At 41.1% G+C, this 19,990-nt stretch overlaps 1 protein-coding gene across 3 annotated transcripts in view; it reads left to right on the top strand.

Annotated features, from left to right (window-relative positions):
- The window catches only part of UNC79 (unc-79 subunit of NALCN channel complex), a 207,326-nt gene that overhangs the window by 136,161 nt on the left and 51,175 nt on the right, over positions 1-19,990 (top strand). For all 3 annotated transcript variants that reach the window (XM_077780866.1, XM_077780865.1, XM_077780867.1), the window contains 7 exons: positions 200-302; positions 2,310-2,450; positions 5,531-5,569; positions 13,088-13,200; positions 13,289-13,374; positions 14,264-14,437; positions 17,565-17,633. In XM_077780866.1, the coding sequence (XP_077636992.1) occupies positions 200-302; positions 2,310-2,450; positions 5,531-5,569; positions 13,088-13,200; positions 13,289-13,374; positions 14,264-14,437; positions 17,565-17,633 (725 nt within the window). The remainder of the gene's footprint in view (positions 1-199; positions 303-2,309; positions 2,451-5,530; positions 5,570-13,087; positions 13,201-13,288; positions 13,375-14,263; positions 14,438-17,564; positions 17,634-19,990) is intronic.

Raw genomic sequence — 19,990 nt, 5'->3', positions numbered from 1 at the left:
AGCTCTTAAAATCATACAAACAGAAACAAACCAGTCTTTCTTGAATTCATTTTACCATTGAGGCTGTTTCGTAATGCGGTGGTGCTGATCACGTCGTATCCCGTGTGATCGTGGGAGGATTTCTGAGAGGCGAACGGGCTTCTCCCGGCCCCCAGCCACAGACCTTTATTCACCAGCTGTCTCCTTGCCACTCACCCAGGCGCCACGAAATCCAGCCTGCTGTCAGCACCCAGCATCGTCAGCATGTTTGTGCCGGCGCCCGAAGAATTCACGGACGAGCAGCCGACGGTGATGACAGACAAGTAAGTTCACATGGCTTTTCCCCTCCCCAGATTTACAGAGTCTGAGAGTTCGCTCACCGCGGTTGTGAGAAAGCGCAGAGGAGGCACACAGTGCTCTAAGTCATCACTCGTTCTTCAGCTAGCCGTAGCCACAAGTGTTCGTATGCACTTGTTTGAGAAATGTAGTCTTGTCATGTGGACAGCTCCTGTCTGCCAGGCCACGTTCCTTTTTCAGTTTGGACGAAAATGCAAATAATACCCACTTACTGATTAGTAGAAGCTTCAGATTGTTAGGATGGGACTCAGTTTGAGACTTGATTCTTATTCCCATCCTGCCAGCAGTATCCTTTCTCTGAATCCCAAACTGGTAACGTCACCCCTGGGTTTGTTGGCCTTCAGTATCCCCAGATTTCTTCTAGGATAAAGTGCAAATGCCTTTGACCATAATAAAGCCCTTTAGATTGTGAAGGCACTGCCTGACCACTCCTCACTGGGAGCTCTTTCCCCAGCCCCCTCCCCTTCTCCAGAGCATGCCTGCTGTGTTCTCCCGTCTGTGCTTACATAGGTGCCCTTCTCTCTGGACTTTCTCTGCCTGGTGAACTCTTATTCATGCTTCAGGACCCAGCTAAAGGCAAAGTGTCCTTGATTGCACAAGGCAGAATTAGTCATACCATTCTCCTAGTTTCCATAGTATTTACTACATCTCTCTAGTCTACCACCTACCACATTGTATTTTGTTTATACATATGGATTCTTTAATAGTGTAGAAGCTCCTTAGGGCCTGGGACTCTTCTGTATTTTATACTCTAAGCTCCCTCTACATTGCCTGGCACACAAGTGCTTGTTCAATGAGTATGGTAAAGAATAGGACTTGCAGGATTTCAAGTTTAGAGAGATCCCCTTGGGCCGTGGAGGCTTCCTGGTGATATATTGGGTAGGTTGGGATAAAGGCAAGAGAGTGTGTGGTGTAAGGGGCTGGTGTGGGGACCCATGCAGCTGGCTGCAGCCAGCGGCCACTACTGAAGAAGTGAAGGTGCCCACTGTGAAGAGCTGCCTTGGAGTATCCATGTGGGGAGCACCTTGCTGCGGGAGGAGGACTCTTCTTGTCTCCTCCTTTGGTATAATGTCCCCGTTTTATGTACTCCTCCATGTCCCAGCCTTTGTGTGCACTCCATTTCTCTTCTTCTTCAGTTACAAGTGGGAATCCTAGATTTTTGAAAAGGCCCATTTGTTCATGTAACAGTTTGTATTTAGGAAGTTCCTAAATAAGTTTGTGCAAGTGTGCTCAGTTCACTTGCTCTTCCCAGGAGGCTTCCCTTTCACTTTGTAAAGCTGACTAGTTGTGGCTGAGTAGAAGGGCTGTGGCTTTGGTCGAGATGAATTAAAATCAACCTATATTAGACACCACAAAGAGCATGTTGGAAGTCATTTAGGAGCAGGGGCCATTGTGTTTTCACATACCATGTTGAGTAGACGTGGTAAGCTCATAAGATTGATCTAAGTGAGTGGTAGAGAAGAGACTATGATCCAGACTCCCCAGGCTTTCTAGAGTGTTCTCTTAGCTTCCCCACAAATAGAACATTTTTCAGTCAGAGAGCTTAGGAAAGCCTCCATTTGTGTCTAGGCATTTCTCAGTTCAACAAATGAAAAAAAAAATCTAGTTACTGACTATCCCCAGCAATAATTTTACATGCACAAAATTCCCCAACCAGAAGCTCCAAACGGTTATTCTGATTGCCTCTCACTGTGGAAGGGAACATTCATGGACATATGGGCCAGATGCTTGAAGAGTTGAATCTTTTCAGTGATTTAAAGCACCTTCCTGATTTTTGTGCTATTTCTGTATGTATGGTGAGGGTGGCATTGGAGTCTACTATTTATTATGAAAGTGGGATTGCAGTAAATAGTAGACTTTTGGCGACTTGTGGGAACTTTTCCAAGACTTGCCAGAAATGGCTATATATACTTTGTTATGTCTTGAAAACATTGTTGGCCTTTGTGGACAGCATTCCTCTGTTTTCTTTGCAGATGCCATGACTGTGGGGCCATTCTTGAAGAATATGATGAGGAAACCCTTGGGCTGGCCATTGTGGTCCTTTCCACATTCATTCACTTAAGCCCAGACTTGGCAGCCCCTCTCTTGCTGGATATAATGCAGTCTGTGGGAAGGTGAATATGTCTTCTGTTTTTGGGGGGACAAAGGAGACTTATTCAGTCTACAGCTTGAAACAAAAACTATCAATTCAAAAGTAAAACATTCAGTAACCTTATAGGTGTTCAATATTTGTGGCCTCAATGCAGACTAATTTTAAAAATAGAATGGACCAAAGTTTCGATTGAATTTCCTAGCTGTGTCAGGTCATGAGTCACAATGTCACAGGGTCAGAATAAAGCTAGAGGAAACTGCACTAAGAAAAGTGTAGTATTTGTTGCCCTCAATTACTACATGGGCTGATGTGCAGAACAGTACTCAGTACTGTGCATGGTTCATGGTTAAACAGTTTAGAAGTTTTAGATATTCTTATTAGATATCATTTAGATATTATTTATAAGATTTAGATATTATCTCTCTTTACCTATTATAAGATGGCTTCTCAAGGCACTTTGCAGTCTTGGGGCATTGTCATATGAGGGGAAGATGGGAGTGTAATTTCACCCTTCTGACTCAGAAAAGGGAAGGATGCACATATTTGGGACTGAAAGCCCAAGTGAGGGGAGATTAAACTTAGCTACTTTGAGAATTTTCACATTAAGAAAATTCCATGTAGGGGGTGCCTGGGTGGCTTAGTCGGTTAAGCGTCCGACTTTCGCTTAGGTCATGATCTCACGGTTCGTGGATTCGAGCCCCGCGTCGGGCTCTGTGCTGACTGCCAGCTCAGAGCCTGGAGCCTATTTCAGAGTCTGTGTCTCCCTCTCTCTCTGACCCTCCCCTGCTCATGCTGTCTCTCTCTCTCCTAGAAATAAATAAAAATATTAAAAAAAAAAAAAAGAAAATTCCATGTAGTAGGTAGGATGTTTGAAGAAAAGTGACGCACTTCATGGATATAAGTGGAGTTCACATTCAGTGACAAATTGTAGTCCTAGCATGCACAGCTTATCGGAGAGGACTGGATTATATTCTGTATGAGTATATTAAGTTTCTTGGTGGGGGGCAGGGTGCTAGCACAGAGCCAGGTGCATCAGGCTGCAGGCATCAGACCTAGCTCTTGCCCTGAAGCCCTTTGTGGCTTAGTTGTTGATGAGCTCAGTGAGGTACAGAATAACTGAAGAGTCATACAAGATAGGATGTGATTAAACTGTAACAAGTGGCGCACTAGTAAGTGCTAGAGGAGTTAAGGATGGAAACAATTTCTTAGGGAAGGTCTCTATGGAGGAGGCAGGGAAAAAACCAGGATTCTGCAAATTCCTGGTATTCGAGGGAAGAAACGAGCATGAATTGTAATGGAGCTAAAAGTTGGTCTTTTTTTCTTTTTAAGAAGAAATGCTAATTTCAAATGAAAGACAAACCGGAAAGCATTAAAACCTCTTCAACCCTTAACACTCCTTCCCCCACTTTTTCTGTAGTGTCCTTAGGAGTGTATATCCTCAGGAGATGGTGTAACTATTCTGCTTCTGATACCTAGAAATAGCCAGTGCGCAGTGATGAACAGTGGGGGTTAGATAGATAAGAAAAGATGAATTATCTCATTTACACCCTTGATTTTAACCTAATCATGGCAATTGTGGAATAAATCTACCAGCTGTGGAATTGAGAGTTTTTATTAATGCAAGGTCACAGTTCTTACCATCAATGCTTTTCAGGTTTAGGTCAGATAGCGTTATTGGTCTGATGTGTTATCATCTCCTTGAATTAGCTGGTCTAAGTCGTAATTGATATATAGAGGGGTTATATTTCATTTTTGTTTAACATAAGCAAGAATAAACCATGTTCAAGCATTGCCAGCTGCTGGGATGTAAAGATGTGAGCTTTGAAGGTAAGTGAAGGAAAAACAGTAGCAGATATAGTTTTACCTGCTTACATACACATATATTTAAATCTCTACCTCCTTTGGGTAGATTAGCAAGAGATGGGGGTTGGGGGGGCGGGTAGCATTTAAAGCAGCTGCCACAGCCCTTAGCAACCTAAGCCTGATCTCCAAACCTACCAGGAAATGGATTCAGTCGTCACCTGATTTAGGGCTTCCTTGCATGCCTTAATTCCAGATGAGGTAATGTGGATTTATGAACACTTAGTTTATTTATGTTAGTCCCACAGGAACTATTTCCAGGGTGTTCTAAGAGTATGTAAGCTCAGCATTTATCACCCAAGCCTTTCTGTGATTTTGCAGTTGCCTCTCCACTTAGATCCCTCTTAAAATTTACCCACCCCTTTTTCTAGATATAGCCATCAAGATTGCATTTGCTGCGCCCTTAATGACTCTTTATTTCATTTGCCAGTGTTTATTGATTCGTCGTAGTGTCATTAACCAAAGCAACTGGGAATGGTATCTTGTGTTAGTGGTTGCTGGACCCTCCATTCCTCTCCAAATGCATTCCTGGCTGGGCGCGCTCTTGTGGTCTTAAGTAAATCAACTCTTTAGCATTCTCCTTATTTGTTTCTTCGGTGTCTTCCTGATGAAGACATGTTTTCTAAACCCACCAGCTTAGCAGGCTTAGACATTCTCTTTGCACATAGACATTCACTATGCACATAGAATATTTCCATGTGTATGAACTATGTAATTACAAAAAATTACGTGTTATATATTGATTACTTAATACATTTCTCTTCTCAATATGTCATTTAGTTGATTAATGATAGATTAGTTGACAGAAACCCCTGTTACCTATTTTACTGTCTTAGAGAGGCTTTTAGAGTTTGTGGTTACATTTCAGAGGAGGAACACAAAGAAATGAATTTTGAGTTAATATGGGAAGAGACAGACTGGGTCAAATGCAGTTCTGATTATCTGTCTAACCTCGCTGCAAAGACCAGTTTGTAGATTGGCCAGGTGATATATTAAACCAACTTAACTCTGTGCATGTCTGTGGAAACATCTGATTTGATGCAGAGTGTAGGTCTCAGGAACTGGGCTAAGTCGAACCCTGGAGACTGACCACTGTGTGGCCCTCCAGCCAGAAGCAGGGGAACTGCCCAGTTTTTCTTGTCTCCTCATCTGAACTGGGGCCACAACGTGTCCTACCGCAGTTCTCACGCGTTTCATCATGAAAACTTAAGATATTCATGTAACTCTGTGTGCTTTTCCTAGATTGGCATCCAGCACTACTTTTTCCAATCAAGCGGAAAGGTAAGGTGCCACAGCAAGCCCAAATCTCACTTTCTTTCTGTCCCCTGTGCATGTTCATCCTGTTTCTAAACCACCAGAGGGTATACCATGGAGGGAATATTGTTAGGTTCAGCCGCAGCTCCAGAGAACATTCATTCATTTTCTGTGCATGCCTTCATTCATTCACTCACTCACTCACGCATGCATTCACTCATTTAGTTTTATTTTGTCTTTATTTATATTTTCATGCATGCACTTGTTTTAGCCACCAGTACTTAGTTTAGGCCCACTCCGTAGCAGGCACTGTGCTACGTACTTAGATCTCAACTCGGGGGAAAAGTGACATGATCCCTGCCCTTGTGGGGCCTACAGTCTGCCTGGGAGGTGAACAAGTAGAAAACATTCGCACAAATGTATACATGTAAACAGTGCTTAGTGCTATGAACAAAAAGTATAGGGAGACCATATAACATTCAGTTATTTAACAAGTACTTAGGGAGTGACAGTAGGAACTGGGATACTAGTTAACTAAACAGCAAAGCCCGGTTCTCCTGGAACTTCTATTCTAGTTGAGGAGACAGACAGTAAGCAAAGTAACAAACAAGAAAACTGATAATGTCATTTTATATCATTCAGTGCTAAATGCTATCAAAAATAATCTGTGAAGTCCAGGAGATCAAGAACAACCAGAGGTGGTATTTTGGATGTAGTAATGGTCAAGGACAGCCTCTTTAAGGATGTGGTATTTAAGCAAAACTTGAAAAAGGGGAGAGTGGTCCAGGTGGCAATTTATACAAAGAATGTTCTAGACAGAGGAAACAGCAAATGCAAAAGTATAAGTCAAGAAAGCGCCCAGATAATTTGGGGAACAAGACTAAGACAGGCTAAGCAGAGTGAGTGGGGAGAAGGGTTAGGAGAGGAGACGGACGAGGTGACGGTGAGACCGGCCAGGTAGGGCCTAGAGGTTGTTGTAAGGAGTTGGGACTTAAACTGAAGAAAACAGAGAGTAGGGGGCGACATAACTTAACCTGTGTTTTGAAAAGACCACTCCAGCTACCGTGTTGAAAATAGGTCATGCAGGACAGCAGGTCACGAGTGGAAACAGGCAATCAGTGTGGAGACCATTTCAGTGGCTCAGGTGCACAATAAGAAAGACTTGGTTTGGGGCGCCTGGGTGGCTTAGTCGGTTAAGCGTCCGACTTTCGCTTAGGTCATGATCTCGCGGTTCGTGGGTTCGAGCCCTGCTTCGGGCTCTGTGCTGACTGCCAGCTCAGAGCCTGGAGCCTGTTTCAGAGTCTGTGACTCCCTCTCTCTCTGACCCTCCCCTGCCCACGCTGTCTCTCTCTCTCTCTCTCTCCTAGAAATAAATAAAACATTTAAAAAAAAAAAAGAAAGAAAGACTTGGTTTAAGGTAGTGAGAAGAGGTCCCAATAAGGATATATTCAGGAAATGCTTTTCAAGTTGAGCCAGCAGAATTCACTGATAGACTGGATGTTGGGTGTGAGAAAAACAAGGAGGCAAGAATGACTCCCAGGTTCTGGTCTGAACACCTGGGTGGATGGCTATGCCATTTACTGAGATGAGTGACAGACAGGTGGGTGAATATGAGGCAGATCTGAGGTAGTCTGGGTAACAGGGAGAAGGGAAGAGAGACAGGCTTCCCTTAAGGAGTGATGTTTAAACTAAGATCTTAAAGAAAGTTGCATTCGACCATGCAGATCGCTATGGAAAAAGCATGTGCACAGGTCTCAAGGTGGTAGAGAACAGGTTGTGTAGGAAGAGTCACGAAAAGTCCAGTATGGCTAGAGCACAGAGATGTGATGTCTTGCTGAGATTGGCTTGCCAGCGTATTTGGGGTTATAAACCATATTTTGGGCTTTCTTCTAGCGGCAGTGGGAAGGTGCAGAAGGATTTTAATGCAGCAGGGGATGTGTGTGTGTGAAAGGTTCCTTTAGCTGCAGGGGGGAGAAGGAACCAGAGGAGAGCAGGAGTGGGCACTGTCTGTGAATTTGGGCACATTTATCTCTCTGCTTTCGTTTTCTCATCTATAAAAGAGAGATACCAGTGCATGGCCTTGTTGGGTCACAGGGGTACGTGCTGTGAGGTCCCAGTGACAGAGTATATGTGTTAGCAGAACCATAGCAACTCCTACAAACATAGACGATGTTGTCACTGCACTTCTGTGACTCTTGGTTTTACGGATATTTGCTCCTCTTTTTAATGCTCATTTGTATATACTTTTTAACTTTTCCCCCCTAACATTTTATTATAAAGATTTAAATATACTGCAAAGTTGGGAGAACTTTAGAGTGAATGCTCATATATACCTATTACCTAGATTCAACAAAGAACATTTCACTCGCTTTATCCCATATCCAACCATCTATCTCTCCTTCTACCCACCCATCATCAATCCATTTTATTTTTGGATGCATTTCAAAGTCAATTTCAGATATTAGCATACTTCCCCCATATATCCTTCAGCAAAGTTTGCATGGACTAAAGTTTGATTTTAAGATTTTTTTTCCTTTGATGCAAAATTTACCTACTAGAGAGTATGCATATCTTACGTGTACACTCACTGATTTCTGACAATGGCACACCCCTGCATAACCTAAATCCCTGTCAAGATATAGAACATTACCATCACCCCCAGAAAGTTTGCCTCATGCATCTTCCCAATCCCCACCCACATAGGCAAATAGTAGCCTGACTTTTTTTTTCCCCCCCACCATAGAGCTTTATATGAATGGAATCATATGGTTTGTGCTCCTTTTGTGTCTGAGCTTTTTTACTTAGATAACATTTTTGAGATTCATCCATGTCGTTGCCTGTATCAATAGTTTCTTTCTTTCTTTCTTTCGTTCTTTCTTTCTTTCTTTCTTTCTTTCTTTCTCTTTCTTTCGCTGAGTACTATCCCATACTTTATTTATATATTCTCCCGTTGATAGATATTTGCATTGTTTCCAATTTGGGGCTATTAGAAATAAAGCTGTCATGACCATTCTTATACAAGTCTGTTTGGAAACAAATTTTTTTTTCTCTTAGATAAATACCTAGGAATGGAACTGTGGGGTTCCTGGATAGATGTATGTTTGATTTTATAAGACACTATCAGATTGTCTCTTTAAAGTGGTTATGCCATTTTGTATTCCCACCAATAATGTACGAGACTTCTGGTTATTTGACATCCTTACCAAAATTTGGTGGTGTTGGTCTTTTTAATCTTAACCATCCTGGTAGGTATCTTATAGATTAAATTTGCATTTCCCTGGTGACTACTGCTGTTGAGTATATTTTCAAGTGCTCTTCAAGACCCTCTGTAAATCTTCTTTTGTGAAGTGTTTGTTTGAATCTTTTGTACATGTTTAACTGGGTTGAGTTGTAGGACCTTTTTATATATCCTAAATACCACTCCTTTATTAAGTATGTCTTGAGAATATTTTCACCTAGTCTGGGGCTTACCTGTTTCTTTTATTAATATATATTTTTGATGAGATGTTTTTAATTTAGGTGAAGACTAATGTCTTAAATTTTTTTCAACAATTTAGGACTATTTCTTCTTATTGTCTTTGCCTATCCTCAAATCAAGAAGATCTTCTCTTGTATTTTCCTTTAAAAGTTTTATGGTGTAAGCATTTATATTTAGCATTTATATGATCAATCTCAAATTCATTTTTATGTATGGTGTGATGGTAGGGGTTGAAGTTTTTTTTATCCATGTAGAAACCTAGTTATTTCAGCACCATTAAAAAAATGACTTTCCCTTTCCCCACTGGATCACTTTGGTGTTGGTTAAAATCAAACAGCCATATTAGGGTCGATTTACTTCCAGACTCTCTATCCTGCTATGTTGATCTATATGTTTATTGATTCTTAAGCTAGCATCGAACTGTCTTAATTATTGTAGCTATACAATAGGTCTTGAAGTCCAATAGTTATGAATCTTCCAACTTGGCTCATTTTTTTTCAAGAAGATTGATTTGGATATTATAGATTTATCAAATTTCCATATACATTTTTAAATAAGCTTCTCAATTTTGGCGAGAAAAGCCTGTGGGAATTATACTAAAACTATGAATCAATTTGGGGATAACTGACTGCATAAAAGTACTGAGTCTTTCAATTCATGAATATAGTATATATTCTTATTTTATTCAGTCTTTTTTGTTTCTCTCAGCCGTATTTGGTAGTTTTCAGTGTAGAGGTCTTGCACATCTTTTGTTAAATTTATTCCCAAGAATTTTGAGTGTTTTAATGCCCGTGTAAGTGGAATTTTTAAAAATTTCATTTTGCAACTTTTTGCTGCTGGTCTATAAATGTGCAATTGAATTTTTATATTAACATTGTAATGTAGGGGCACCTGGGTAGCTTAGTCGGTTAAGCGTCTGACTTTCGCTTAGGTCATGATCTCGCAGTTCGTGGGTTCGAGCCCCGCGTCGGGCTCTGTGCTGACTGCCAGCTCAGAGCCTGGAGCATGTTTCAGTCTGTGACTCCCTCTCTCTCTGACCCTCCCCTGCTCGCGCTGTCTCTCTCTCTCTCTCCTAGAAATAAATTTAAAAAAAAAAAAACATTCTAATGTAATAAGCTGGGTTCACTTACTAGTTGCAGTCATTGCTTTTAAAGATTTCTTAGAATCTGAAAGCATTTGGATGTTAAAAAAAAATATCTGTAAATAGTGACAATTTCGCTTCTCTCTGATTTTCATGCCTTTTATTTTCTTATTCTCCTCTTTTAATGACTAGGATCTCCAGTATGATAATAAAGATGTTAGTGAACTTCCTTGCCTTGTTCCTGCTCTACCAGAAAAACCTTTGGTATCTCACCATTAATTATGCTTACTGTAGGTGTTCATAGCTGCCCTTTGCCAGACTAATGATGTTTTTGTTTTTCATTTCTAATTTGCCGAGAGTTTTTATTATAAATGGATGTTAACTTTGCCAGATGCATTTTCTGTATCTATTGAAATAACTGTATGGTTTTGCCCTTTATTTTTTATTTTTATTTATTTATTTTTTCAATTATATCTCATTTTATTTATTTATTCATTCATTCATTCATTCATTCATTCTCAAGTTAGTTAACATACAGTGTAGTCTTGGCTTCAGGAGTAGAACCCAGTGATTCATCACTTACATATAATACCCAGTGCTCATCACAAGGGCCCTCCTTAATGCCTATCACCCATTTAACCCCCCCAAACCTTATCAACCCTCAGTTTGTTCTCTATATTTAAAAGTGTCTTTTTGTTTGCCTCCTTCTCTGTTTTCATCTTATTTTTTCTTCCCTTTCCCTATAATCATCTGTTAAGTTTCTCAGATTCCACATGAGTGAACTCATATGATATCTGTCTTTCTCTGACAGGCTTATTTCACTTAGCATAATACCCTCCAGTTCCATCCATATTGTTGCAAATGGCAAGATTTCATTCTTTTTCATTGCTGAGTAGTAGTCCTGTGTATAGGGGTGTGTGTGTGTGTGTGTGTGTGTGCGCGCGCGCACGCGCGCACACGCGTGCCTGTGTATGCGTGCAAGTGCATGAGTGTTCCCTTACTCCATTCATCAGTTGATGGACATTTGGGCTCTTTCCGTAATTTGGCTCTTGTTGATAGCACTGCTATAAACACTGGGGTGCAGGTGGCCCTTCGAATCAGCAGTTTTGTATCCTTTGGATAAATTCCTTAAAGTGCAATTGCTGGGTCGTAGGGTAGTTCTAGTTTTAATTTTTTGAACTGTTTTCCAGAGTGACTGCACCAGTTTGCATTCCCACCAATAGTGCAGTAGGGTTTCCTTTCTCCACAGCCTCACAAACATCTGTTGTTTCCTGAGTTGTTAATTTTAGCCACTCTGACCAGTGTGAGATGGTAACTCATTTGTTTATTTATAGAGAGTGCATATGTGCAAGTGGGGGAGGGGCAAAGGAAGCAGGGGAGAGAGAGAATCCTGCATAGGCTCCACGCTTAGTACACAGCCTGACACAGGACTCCATCTCATGACCCTGGGATCATGACCTGAGCTGAAATCAAGAGTCAGACATGTAACCTACTGAGCCACCCAGGCGCCCCACCCTTTATTCTTTAATATATTGAATTCCATTGATTGGATTTTGAATATTAAGTCCTTCTTACATTCCTGGGATAAACTCTATTTGGTCATGGACCATCATCCTGTTTATAGTTGGATTTAATGTCCATGAAGACTGTTGGTTTAGTTTAGTTTGTTTTTGTAATGGCTTTATCTGGTGTTGGTTTTAGGGCTATGCCAGCCTCATAAAATAAAGTGGGAAGGGTGCCGTCCTTCCCTAATTTTTGAAAGAGTTTGTGTGAGGGGCACCTGGGTGGCTCAGTTGGTTGGGTGTCTGACTTCGGCTCAGGTCATGATCTCATGTTCGTGGGTTTGAGCCCCACATCAGTCTCTGTGCTGACAGCTCAGAGCCTGGAGCCTGTCTTCGGATTCTGTGACTCCCTCTTCTCTGACCTTCCCCTTCTCACACACACTCTCTCTCTCAAAAAATAAATAAAACATTAAGAAAATTTTTTAGAAAAAGAAAGTTTATGTGAGTTTGGTGTCATTTCTGTATGAAGAATGTTTTTGACCTGTGAGTTTGAATCAGCATGTCAGGGTAGCATAATAACAGTTTAGGTAAAAGGGACTTTTTACCATTTATCTATTTGGGCTCTTTGATTTTTTCTTTCTTCCTCTGGTAACTCACTGTCTAATCACCTCTGGGAACATCCTTCCCGATACTTCTGTCTCAGGGGCCATATATCATCGCTTGGCTCCCTGTTTTGATAGGCATAAGTGATGCAGAGGGTGAGGATCAACTGCACACATCAAAGCCCTCTCCTTTGTATAAGTACCAGCTCAAGGCACCCCAAGAGAAGTTGTCCTATCTCCCAATAGGTATGAACATCTCCCTCCCTGCATTTTTCTTCAGTTCAGCTCTCTTTAGCTAATGACCGTTTGTGGGAGGATCTTGCTGACAATCTCATCCTGGTTTTCCTCCTGACCCTGCCATTTTCTGGATGTGTAGACTTTACAGGTCACCTTTTCTCTCTGGCCCTCATCCATACTCTGGGGTGGCTGGAATTGGTCTGGGACCACTCTCACATTTCCTGGTTTTCTCTTTCTAGAAACTTATTGTTAACAGGGATTCTGTGCAACTGCAGTATTTTATCTCACTGATGAAAAAGACAGTAGGATATTCCATGAGAGGACTGAAGGGTAAACGCCTGAACTGTAAATAAGCAAGTACAGAGGGGCTTCTGGGTGGCTCAGTGGCTTGAGCATCAGACTTCAGGTCAGGTCATGATCATCTCACTGTTCCTGAGTTTCTGCCCGGATTCCGGCCTTCTGCAGCCAGCACAAAGCCCACTCCTGGATCTTCTGTCTCCTGCTTTCTCTGCCCCTCCCCCAGTCATTCTCTCTCTCTCTCTCTCTCTCTCTCTCAAAAATAAACATTAAAAAAAATAAATCTAGAAATACGTAAGCTCACGCTGGTTGCCCCATGAGTCCTTTTCTCTCCCCTTTCTCGCTCAGCATGATGGTTCCTGGCAATGCAGCGGGGGTGGCCAAGCAGTTCCTACGCTGCATCTTCCATCAGCTGGCCCCCAACGGCATCTTCCCGCAGCTCTTCCAGAGCACGATCAAAGGTAATTCCTCCACAGGGAATCCAAATACCACAAACGTGGCAACTCGCTGAAACCCCAACGCTACTAAATCTGACTGTTGACTTTCCAGATGGGACTTTCTTACGGACCTTAGCCACGTCTCTCATGGACTTCAATGAGCTGAGCTCTCTCGCTGCGCTCAGTCAGCTCCTGGAGGTAGGTTCGCTTTGATGACGCCCTAAGCCCCTGCCGAAATCGCGGCCGAGGAAGAAGTCCAGTCATTTAATGGAAAAATTACATTTAAGCTAAATATTAGCACATGTCCAATTAATCTTAAGTTACTTAAATGTTTCAAATTAATTAAAAAGAATTGCCAACACATGGAAGAGTGCCAGTTGGACACTGCTGTTGTGTGTGCATTGACTGTTCATTTGAAGCTCCTGGACACCCTCAACTAAGGGGTGGAGGGCAGCCGTTAAGCACTGGCCTGCACTGAACATTTAGGCTTTCGAAACGTGCGGTGGATGGAGCCATGTGTGCTGTATCGCGAGACTTGGATTCCACTTATTTACCGCAAGGTTTCGGATCCAGGTCCGCTTCTGTGCTCGGTGGTGAGACTTGGCATCAGTTGTCAGCTCCATTGCTGATTCGTTGTATGGGGATGCTTGGGTTTGTGTGTCGGCTCCTCTGCTCTTTAGCTCTCTCAGGTAGCTTGCAGGGTTGGCCGATGGCCCTAGAGACTTTGCTGCATCCGTAGTCGTTACTCTCAGGCTTTGGCCAGTGGAGTTTCCAGCAAGCATCATTCATTGTGTCTTCTTAGCACCTAATTGCACCAATTGCACATCCTTAAAACCTGTGTCTCACTTCTTACTCACATTTCACCATCTCCCACTGAATTAAAGGTCACAGTGTTTCCAGAGTTTGTCCGAATTTGTTGATTCTTCTTTTACTCCTCCTGCCGATTACAATAAATAGTCTATATAGTAGGCACACAACACATGTTTAATCCATGAATGCGTGATTTTTAAAGCTGATCTTTGACAAATTACTCTCTGAATCCCCAAACTGTTTCAGCAGTTGATTGCCTATGCTTTTGTGTTTTTAGGGTCTAAATAACAAAAAGAATTTACCAGCAGGGGGTGCTATGATACGCTGTTTGGAAAACATTGCTACCTTCATGGAAGCTTTGCCCATGGATTCTCCTAGCAGCCTCTGGACCACAATCAGCAACCAGTTTCAGACGTTTTTTGCCAAGCTGCCTTGTGTTTTGCCTCTGAAGGTAAGCTGGCCCCAGGATTTCATTTGCAAATTGTGATCTTACTGTTTGGAGACCATTTGCTTCCAGAGATCTGATGTTTCGTAAAGGGCTGTAAGGAACCTCTGTTAGCCAGAGTGCAGAGCCTTGGTTAGCTTGTTGTCTCCAAATGTTACAAACTTAAAGCAACATGTATTAGGCATTTTGACATAGCGATTTCCTGTTTCCAGTGGGTTTTTAAAAACCAGGAAGACTCTAGTAGATTGTGTTTGTCTAGAAACTTTTTTCAATAAATGCTTAAGTCAGTAAATACATAGTTTTGTGTAAAAGGAGAGTAGACATACAATATAAAGCCAAATTTCAGAGAACTGTCTAAAGGGAAGTGATTGTGAATTAATTACTTTCTTGCAAGGCCAAGATGATATTATGTATCTGTTTGGCTGCTTTACCACCACCACCACCATTGCCCCCCCTCCCTGTGGCCTCCATACCAGTTTCCAAGAATTCACACACACTTTCCTAGCTCTAGAATCTGGTAACCTAAGGAACATTTTCAACATAAGTCCATTAAATACAGAAGCAGAACTCTGTACTGTTAAAGCTGGAAGAGACCTATAAAAGCCATCACTTTCCAATGCCCCCCATTTTCCAGATGGGGGACTGCAAATTCAGAGAGGTGGTGGCCATGTAAGGAGTAGAACTCAAGACTCTTGACTCTTGACTCTTGACTCCAGTCCAGACTCCTAGAGTCCTTTGCAGCAGCAGCAAATTGAAAGCATCCAGTCTCTGTAGTAGGGAGAAAGGAGGTGGCTGATAGTGGCCATTTCTATGTCTTTGAGCCTCATTTGCTCCGTGAGCTTTTTGTGCTTTAGACAGATCACAGAAATCTTCAACTCACAATAAAATAGATCACTTGTTGATTTGATAAGTGAGGTTACATGTTGTCAGCACCGTTTCTCAAATGAGTAGTATTACATGTATATAAAATGTTTTATAAAAATGAACCACCCCTCCCCCCCCCCCCCACCCCCAACCCCTGGGCACCTGGGTGGCTCAGTCGATTAAGCATTTGACTCTTGGTTTCTGCTTAGATCATGGGCTCCACACTGACAGTGCAGAGCCTGCCTGGGATTCTCTTTCCCTCTCTCTCTGCCTCTCTCTCTCTCTCTCTCTCTTGCAGACACACACACACACACACACACACACACACACAAATAAATAAACTTAAAAGAAAAAAAGACAGACCACCTCAGATAATGCCTTTTTCCAAATTGGCAGATTTGGAATATATGACCCCAAAACAGGGTCTGTAAGGATAATTCAGGAACCATGTGGTGTATGCTGTTTTCTTTGAGCTTGAAGTTACTGTGACAAGTGGAAATACTGAAATCTTTACCATCTCTCACATCCTATGATCATCTCTGCTCACAAGTCTAGGGTGCCTGAATAAATCCAAGCAAAGAGGGTTAGTACTGTGCTTTGAAACCATGTGTGTAAGTAGATACTGTACCTGCACATGTAGATTAAGTGATGCTTTTTAACATGGCCACATAGAACCTCCCTAGGGCAAGAGCCATTCAGGGCTGTTCATTGCTTAAAGCCACACACTTGAAGAGAAGGGGTGAGTCAGGCATGGCAAATTCAAACACCTGCAGGTTGATACAGTCATCAAAATATTTAACTTGATGACTGACCAATTGAAAGTATTGCCAGTTGTAAACAACTGGTAAGCGTAATTTGTGACAATCAGCCTGCCCAATAGGGACCTTGAGAACAGGAAAGCACCAGTCCCTTCTAACGAGTCCAGATACTATGATACACCGGCCAGTTGTCGTGTGGGAATACAGGCTTTGTATCATTGGTCTTCCCATGTTTTTGAAAATGATATTTCCTAGTTTTTAAAACACCATGGGGAGCTGATGAACAGCCAGTTTTCAGCCTCTGGTTTAAAGTAATGTAAATGTCACATGAACTCCGATGGGTATTAAGCAGATTAAATAAACCAATAGTTCCCTTAGAAAGCACCTATAAAACACTTCCAGAACTAAAGCAAAATCTTGCCCTGGTAGATCAGATCCAGGCACTGCCTCTGATCATCTTCTGCTTTGTTTTTAATATCTGGGGGAAATCTTAAGCCGTTGAAAAGCTTTCTGTAGTTCTCATCAGTGTAGAGAAGTGGATCTCAGACTTCAGGGTGCACCGGTGTTCTGCAGGACTTGCTGAAATCAGATTCCTGGGCCTTAATCTAAGGGTTTCAGATTCACTGGGGGTACAGCCTGATGATTTGCATTCTGACAAGTGTCCAGGTAATTAGAAGTCCTGCTGGTCCAGAGGTTATACTTGGAGAACCACTGGCTTAGTTTGTACTATCTTAAAAGATTAGTATTAGCCACAGCGGCAGAGATTCAACTCTAGCCTACTATTGTGATTATGCTTACAGTATTAAATAAGATTGTTTATTTTTGTTCTAACATTTCTCCCTGTCCTCCCCATACCAGTAAACTCAATTTTTAAAGTATATTTTGATCGTGGAATCTTGCCAAGATTTGATTTCAAATCGAGATTTGCGAGTCATGATTTTATTCTTGTAGAAATTTTACTGCTTTTCCCCAGGTTTTGGTCTTGTCTTTTAGCAGCAGAGAAAGGGCAGATGAAACTGGTTCTTATTTGGAGTAATAAGCTTAATGGTTTTAAATAGATCTGATTAGGTTTTTTTTTTTTTCCCCAGCATGGGAAAATTTCACAAATTAGTATACCTCTTTAGAGTTGGACACATTTAATATCTACCTACCCATCTCTCTGTCAGTCTAGTCCATCCATCCACCCATCCATCCATTCATATATCCATCCATCCATCCATCCATCCATCCAATTCTTTATCCAACTCTCTATCTGATTTCATTTTAAGAATAGTAGTTTAGGAGCTGTGTTTAATTATTTAGTTGTTTAACATTGCCTAATTAACGGTTCAATTATGTTTTTTTAAACCTGAGAATGATTTTTTTCAACATGAATATATGGTATAGAAAACTGTAAGGAGACAGCTATATTAGAGATTTTCCCCCTAAAATAAATGCTTATAAAAAATACATGAAGTAAAAGATACATTAAGAAGGGTACTGACTTTTATTGTTTTCACATTTGTTCACAGTGTTCTTTAGATTCCAGTTTGAGAATTATGATTTGCCTCTTGAAGATACCCTCTACCAATGCCACAAGGGTATGTATTGTATGTTTCAAAAAAAAACAACCCATTGGTTATTTAGTTATTTTTTTAACCTAAAAGGACAGGCATATAGTAATATTGGAGAAATGGTTATTGCATACTGAATGTTTCACTTTCAAACACCTTGATAGTGTCTAGTATGAATAGTTCTAATATATCACAGTATTGTTTTTATAATTAGTCCTCTAATCCTGGGCCATGGCCACCAATCTGCCCTTCAAACTATGATCTAGGTGATCCTTCTAAACACGGATCTTAATGACCTGGTTCCGTGCTTAAAAATCTTTGATCATGTCTCATTTCTTGTAGGATAATATCCAGATGTGGCATACAAGAAGGTATTTCATTAATTTGCCAGCCTACCTTTCTAATTTCAGCTTGGGCTACATGTCCCATCCCCCATGCCCCCTGTTTACTTTCAGAATCATCATCATTATCATCAAAACAACAAGCACTGTTTGTTGAACACTTACCATATGGCAGGCATTATGCTAACTGCTTTACATTTATAATCTTATTTAATTTCATACTTCCTTGCCTTTGCTTAGGCCATTTCCTCTGCCTGAAATGCTTTATACTTTTGCTGGTGAGTTGAACTCCTTCTCATTCTTCAAGATGAGACTCTGAACTCTATTTAAATTTTAAAAAATGGATACAAACTCTCCGTAGCAACTTCCTCCTGTATCAAATCCCACAATACTCTATAGAGCTTTCTATATTAGCACTTATATGGTACGAAAGTCTCCCCAGTGAGACTGTGAGCTTCGTGAAGTCCGGCACTATGTCTCATTCACCTTTGCATTCCTGGCTATGTCTCTGGGGCGTATTATCCACAATGGTGCAGCCGTTGGTATTGCAATGGCTTGTAACGACTAGTTAATATACCAAGAAGCCATACCCCCCTGGAAGTTCATACCTTGACTGTGTTTTCATAGGCTAATAGTCTGTGCAGGAAAGTTACAAAGAGATCATTTGGTCTAATCTGCTCATTTATAGATAAGGAAACAGGCTCAGAGAGATAAATTGTCTTGGTCAAGGTTACATAGCTGGTTAATGGAAAATTTGAGACTTAAATCTAGACCTTTTAATTCCAAGCTCCCTAATTTTTCTGTTGTACCATAGTGCCCCATCACTATGCTGCTTTACTGGATAAAAGAACAAGTTTCTATATAGGTTTGGATTCAGGTTTCCTTTTTTGGTGACTAAAGATGCATTATATATCATCCAGAGATACATTCCTGTCCCTATTCATCTATCATCAGTATTTCAAGGCAATAACATTTATACAGAGCAAAAAATTTTGAATCAACAGTACTTCTCAAGAGGTTCCTTTAAGCTTTTCTATATGGGTTTCTGTGGGGAATACAAACAAAAGACATAATTCTTATCCTTAGCAGCAACTAACATGTAACAAATTCATTTTTGTATCAATAAGGAAAAAGGATCGCAAACAGTCTCATATCCTTTGATTTAATCATTCCTTTTCTGGGAATCTCTTCTAAAGAAGAAAATGGAAATGTAAACTTCCCACAAAACCTGTATATTGGGATGTTATTTATAATAAAATGTGACTTTTGTGGCCATTAAAATGAATGATTATGAAGAATTAAATAGCATTGCAAATTTCCTATGTTATATATTATTAACAATATGTAGGATTGTATATGTGTAAGATTTCAGCCAAGTAAATTGGAATGCAGCAAAAAAGGAAAGTATGTAAAAACTGTTATCACGAGGCGGTGGGATTTTGGACTTCTGTTTCCTCGTATGTACATTCCTACGGAGCCTGCGTTTGCGCATTGAGTGTGTTTACTTTTATAATCCAGGCAATTAGGACTATGGAGATTGAGGAGAAGTGGAAATCACGTGAAGTCTTCTGGAGTCCAACTAAAATTCTGTCTCCCTAAAGAGTGGTTCTGCCTTGGGTTTTTGCCCTGGAATTTGGATTTGAATTCCATTCAATAGCTGTATGGCCTTAGGCAAGCTTCTTGCTTGCTTATGCCTCAGAGGAAAATAGGGGCGCCAACTCCAGAGTTCTAAATGCAGATCTTTGCTAACAGCAATGGAGGACTCACTGTGGCCAAGTGCTTTCTCTGGGTTATCTCCTGATTTCTCACAGTAACGCTAATGAGGTAGAAGCCATTATTACCCTTATTTTAACAGAGGAGAGAACGAAGTCCAGAGAGATTAAATCACTTATTCTAGGTGGCAGAGAGCTAGAGTTTTAAAACAGTTGTGTGAGATTCTACAGCTCGTGTCCCCAACGATCTCTCTAGGATTGTCGTACGAAATTTGAATGGGATAAACTATTATAAAAACATCCAACTCTGCCTGATACTTAGTAGGTGCGC

This window comes from Crocuta crocuta, unplaced genomic scaffold, assembly GCF_008692635.1.
Source record: "Crocuta crocuta isolate KB4526 unplaced genomic scaffold, BGI_CrCroc_1.0 scaffold299, whole genome shotgun sequence".
Lineage (NCBI taxonomy): Eukaryota > Metazoa > Chordata > Mammalia > Carnivora > Hyaenidae > Crocuta > Crocuta crocuta.
This window is presented reverse-complemented; position numbering and strand designations above follow the sequence as displayed.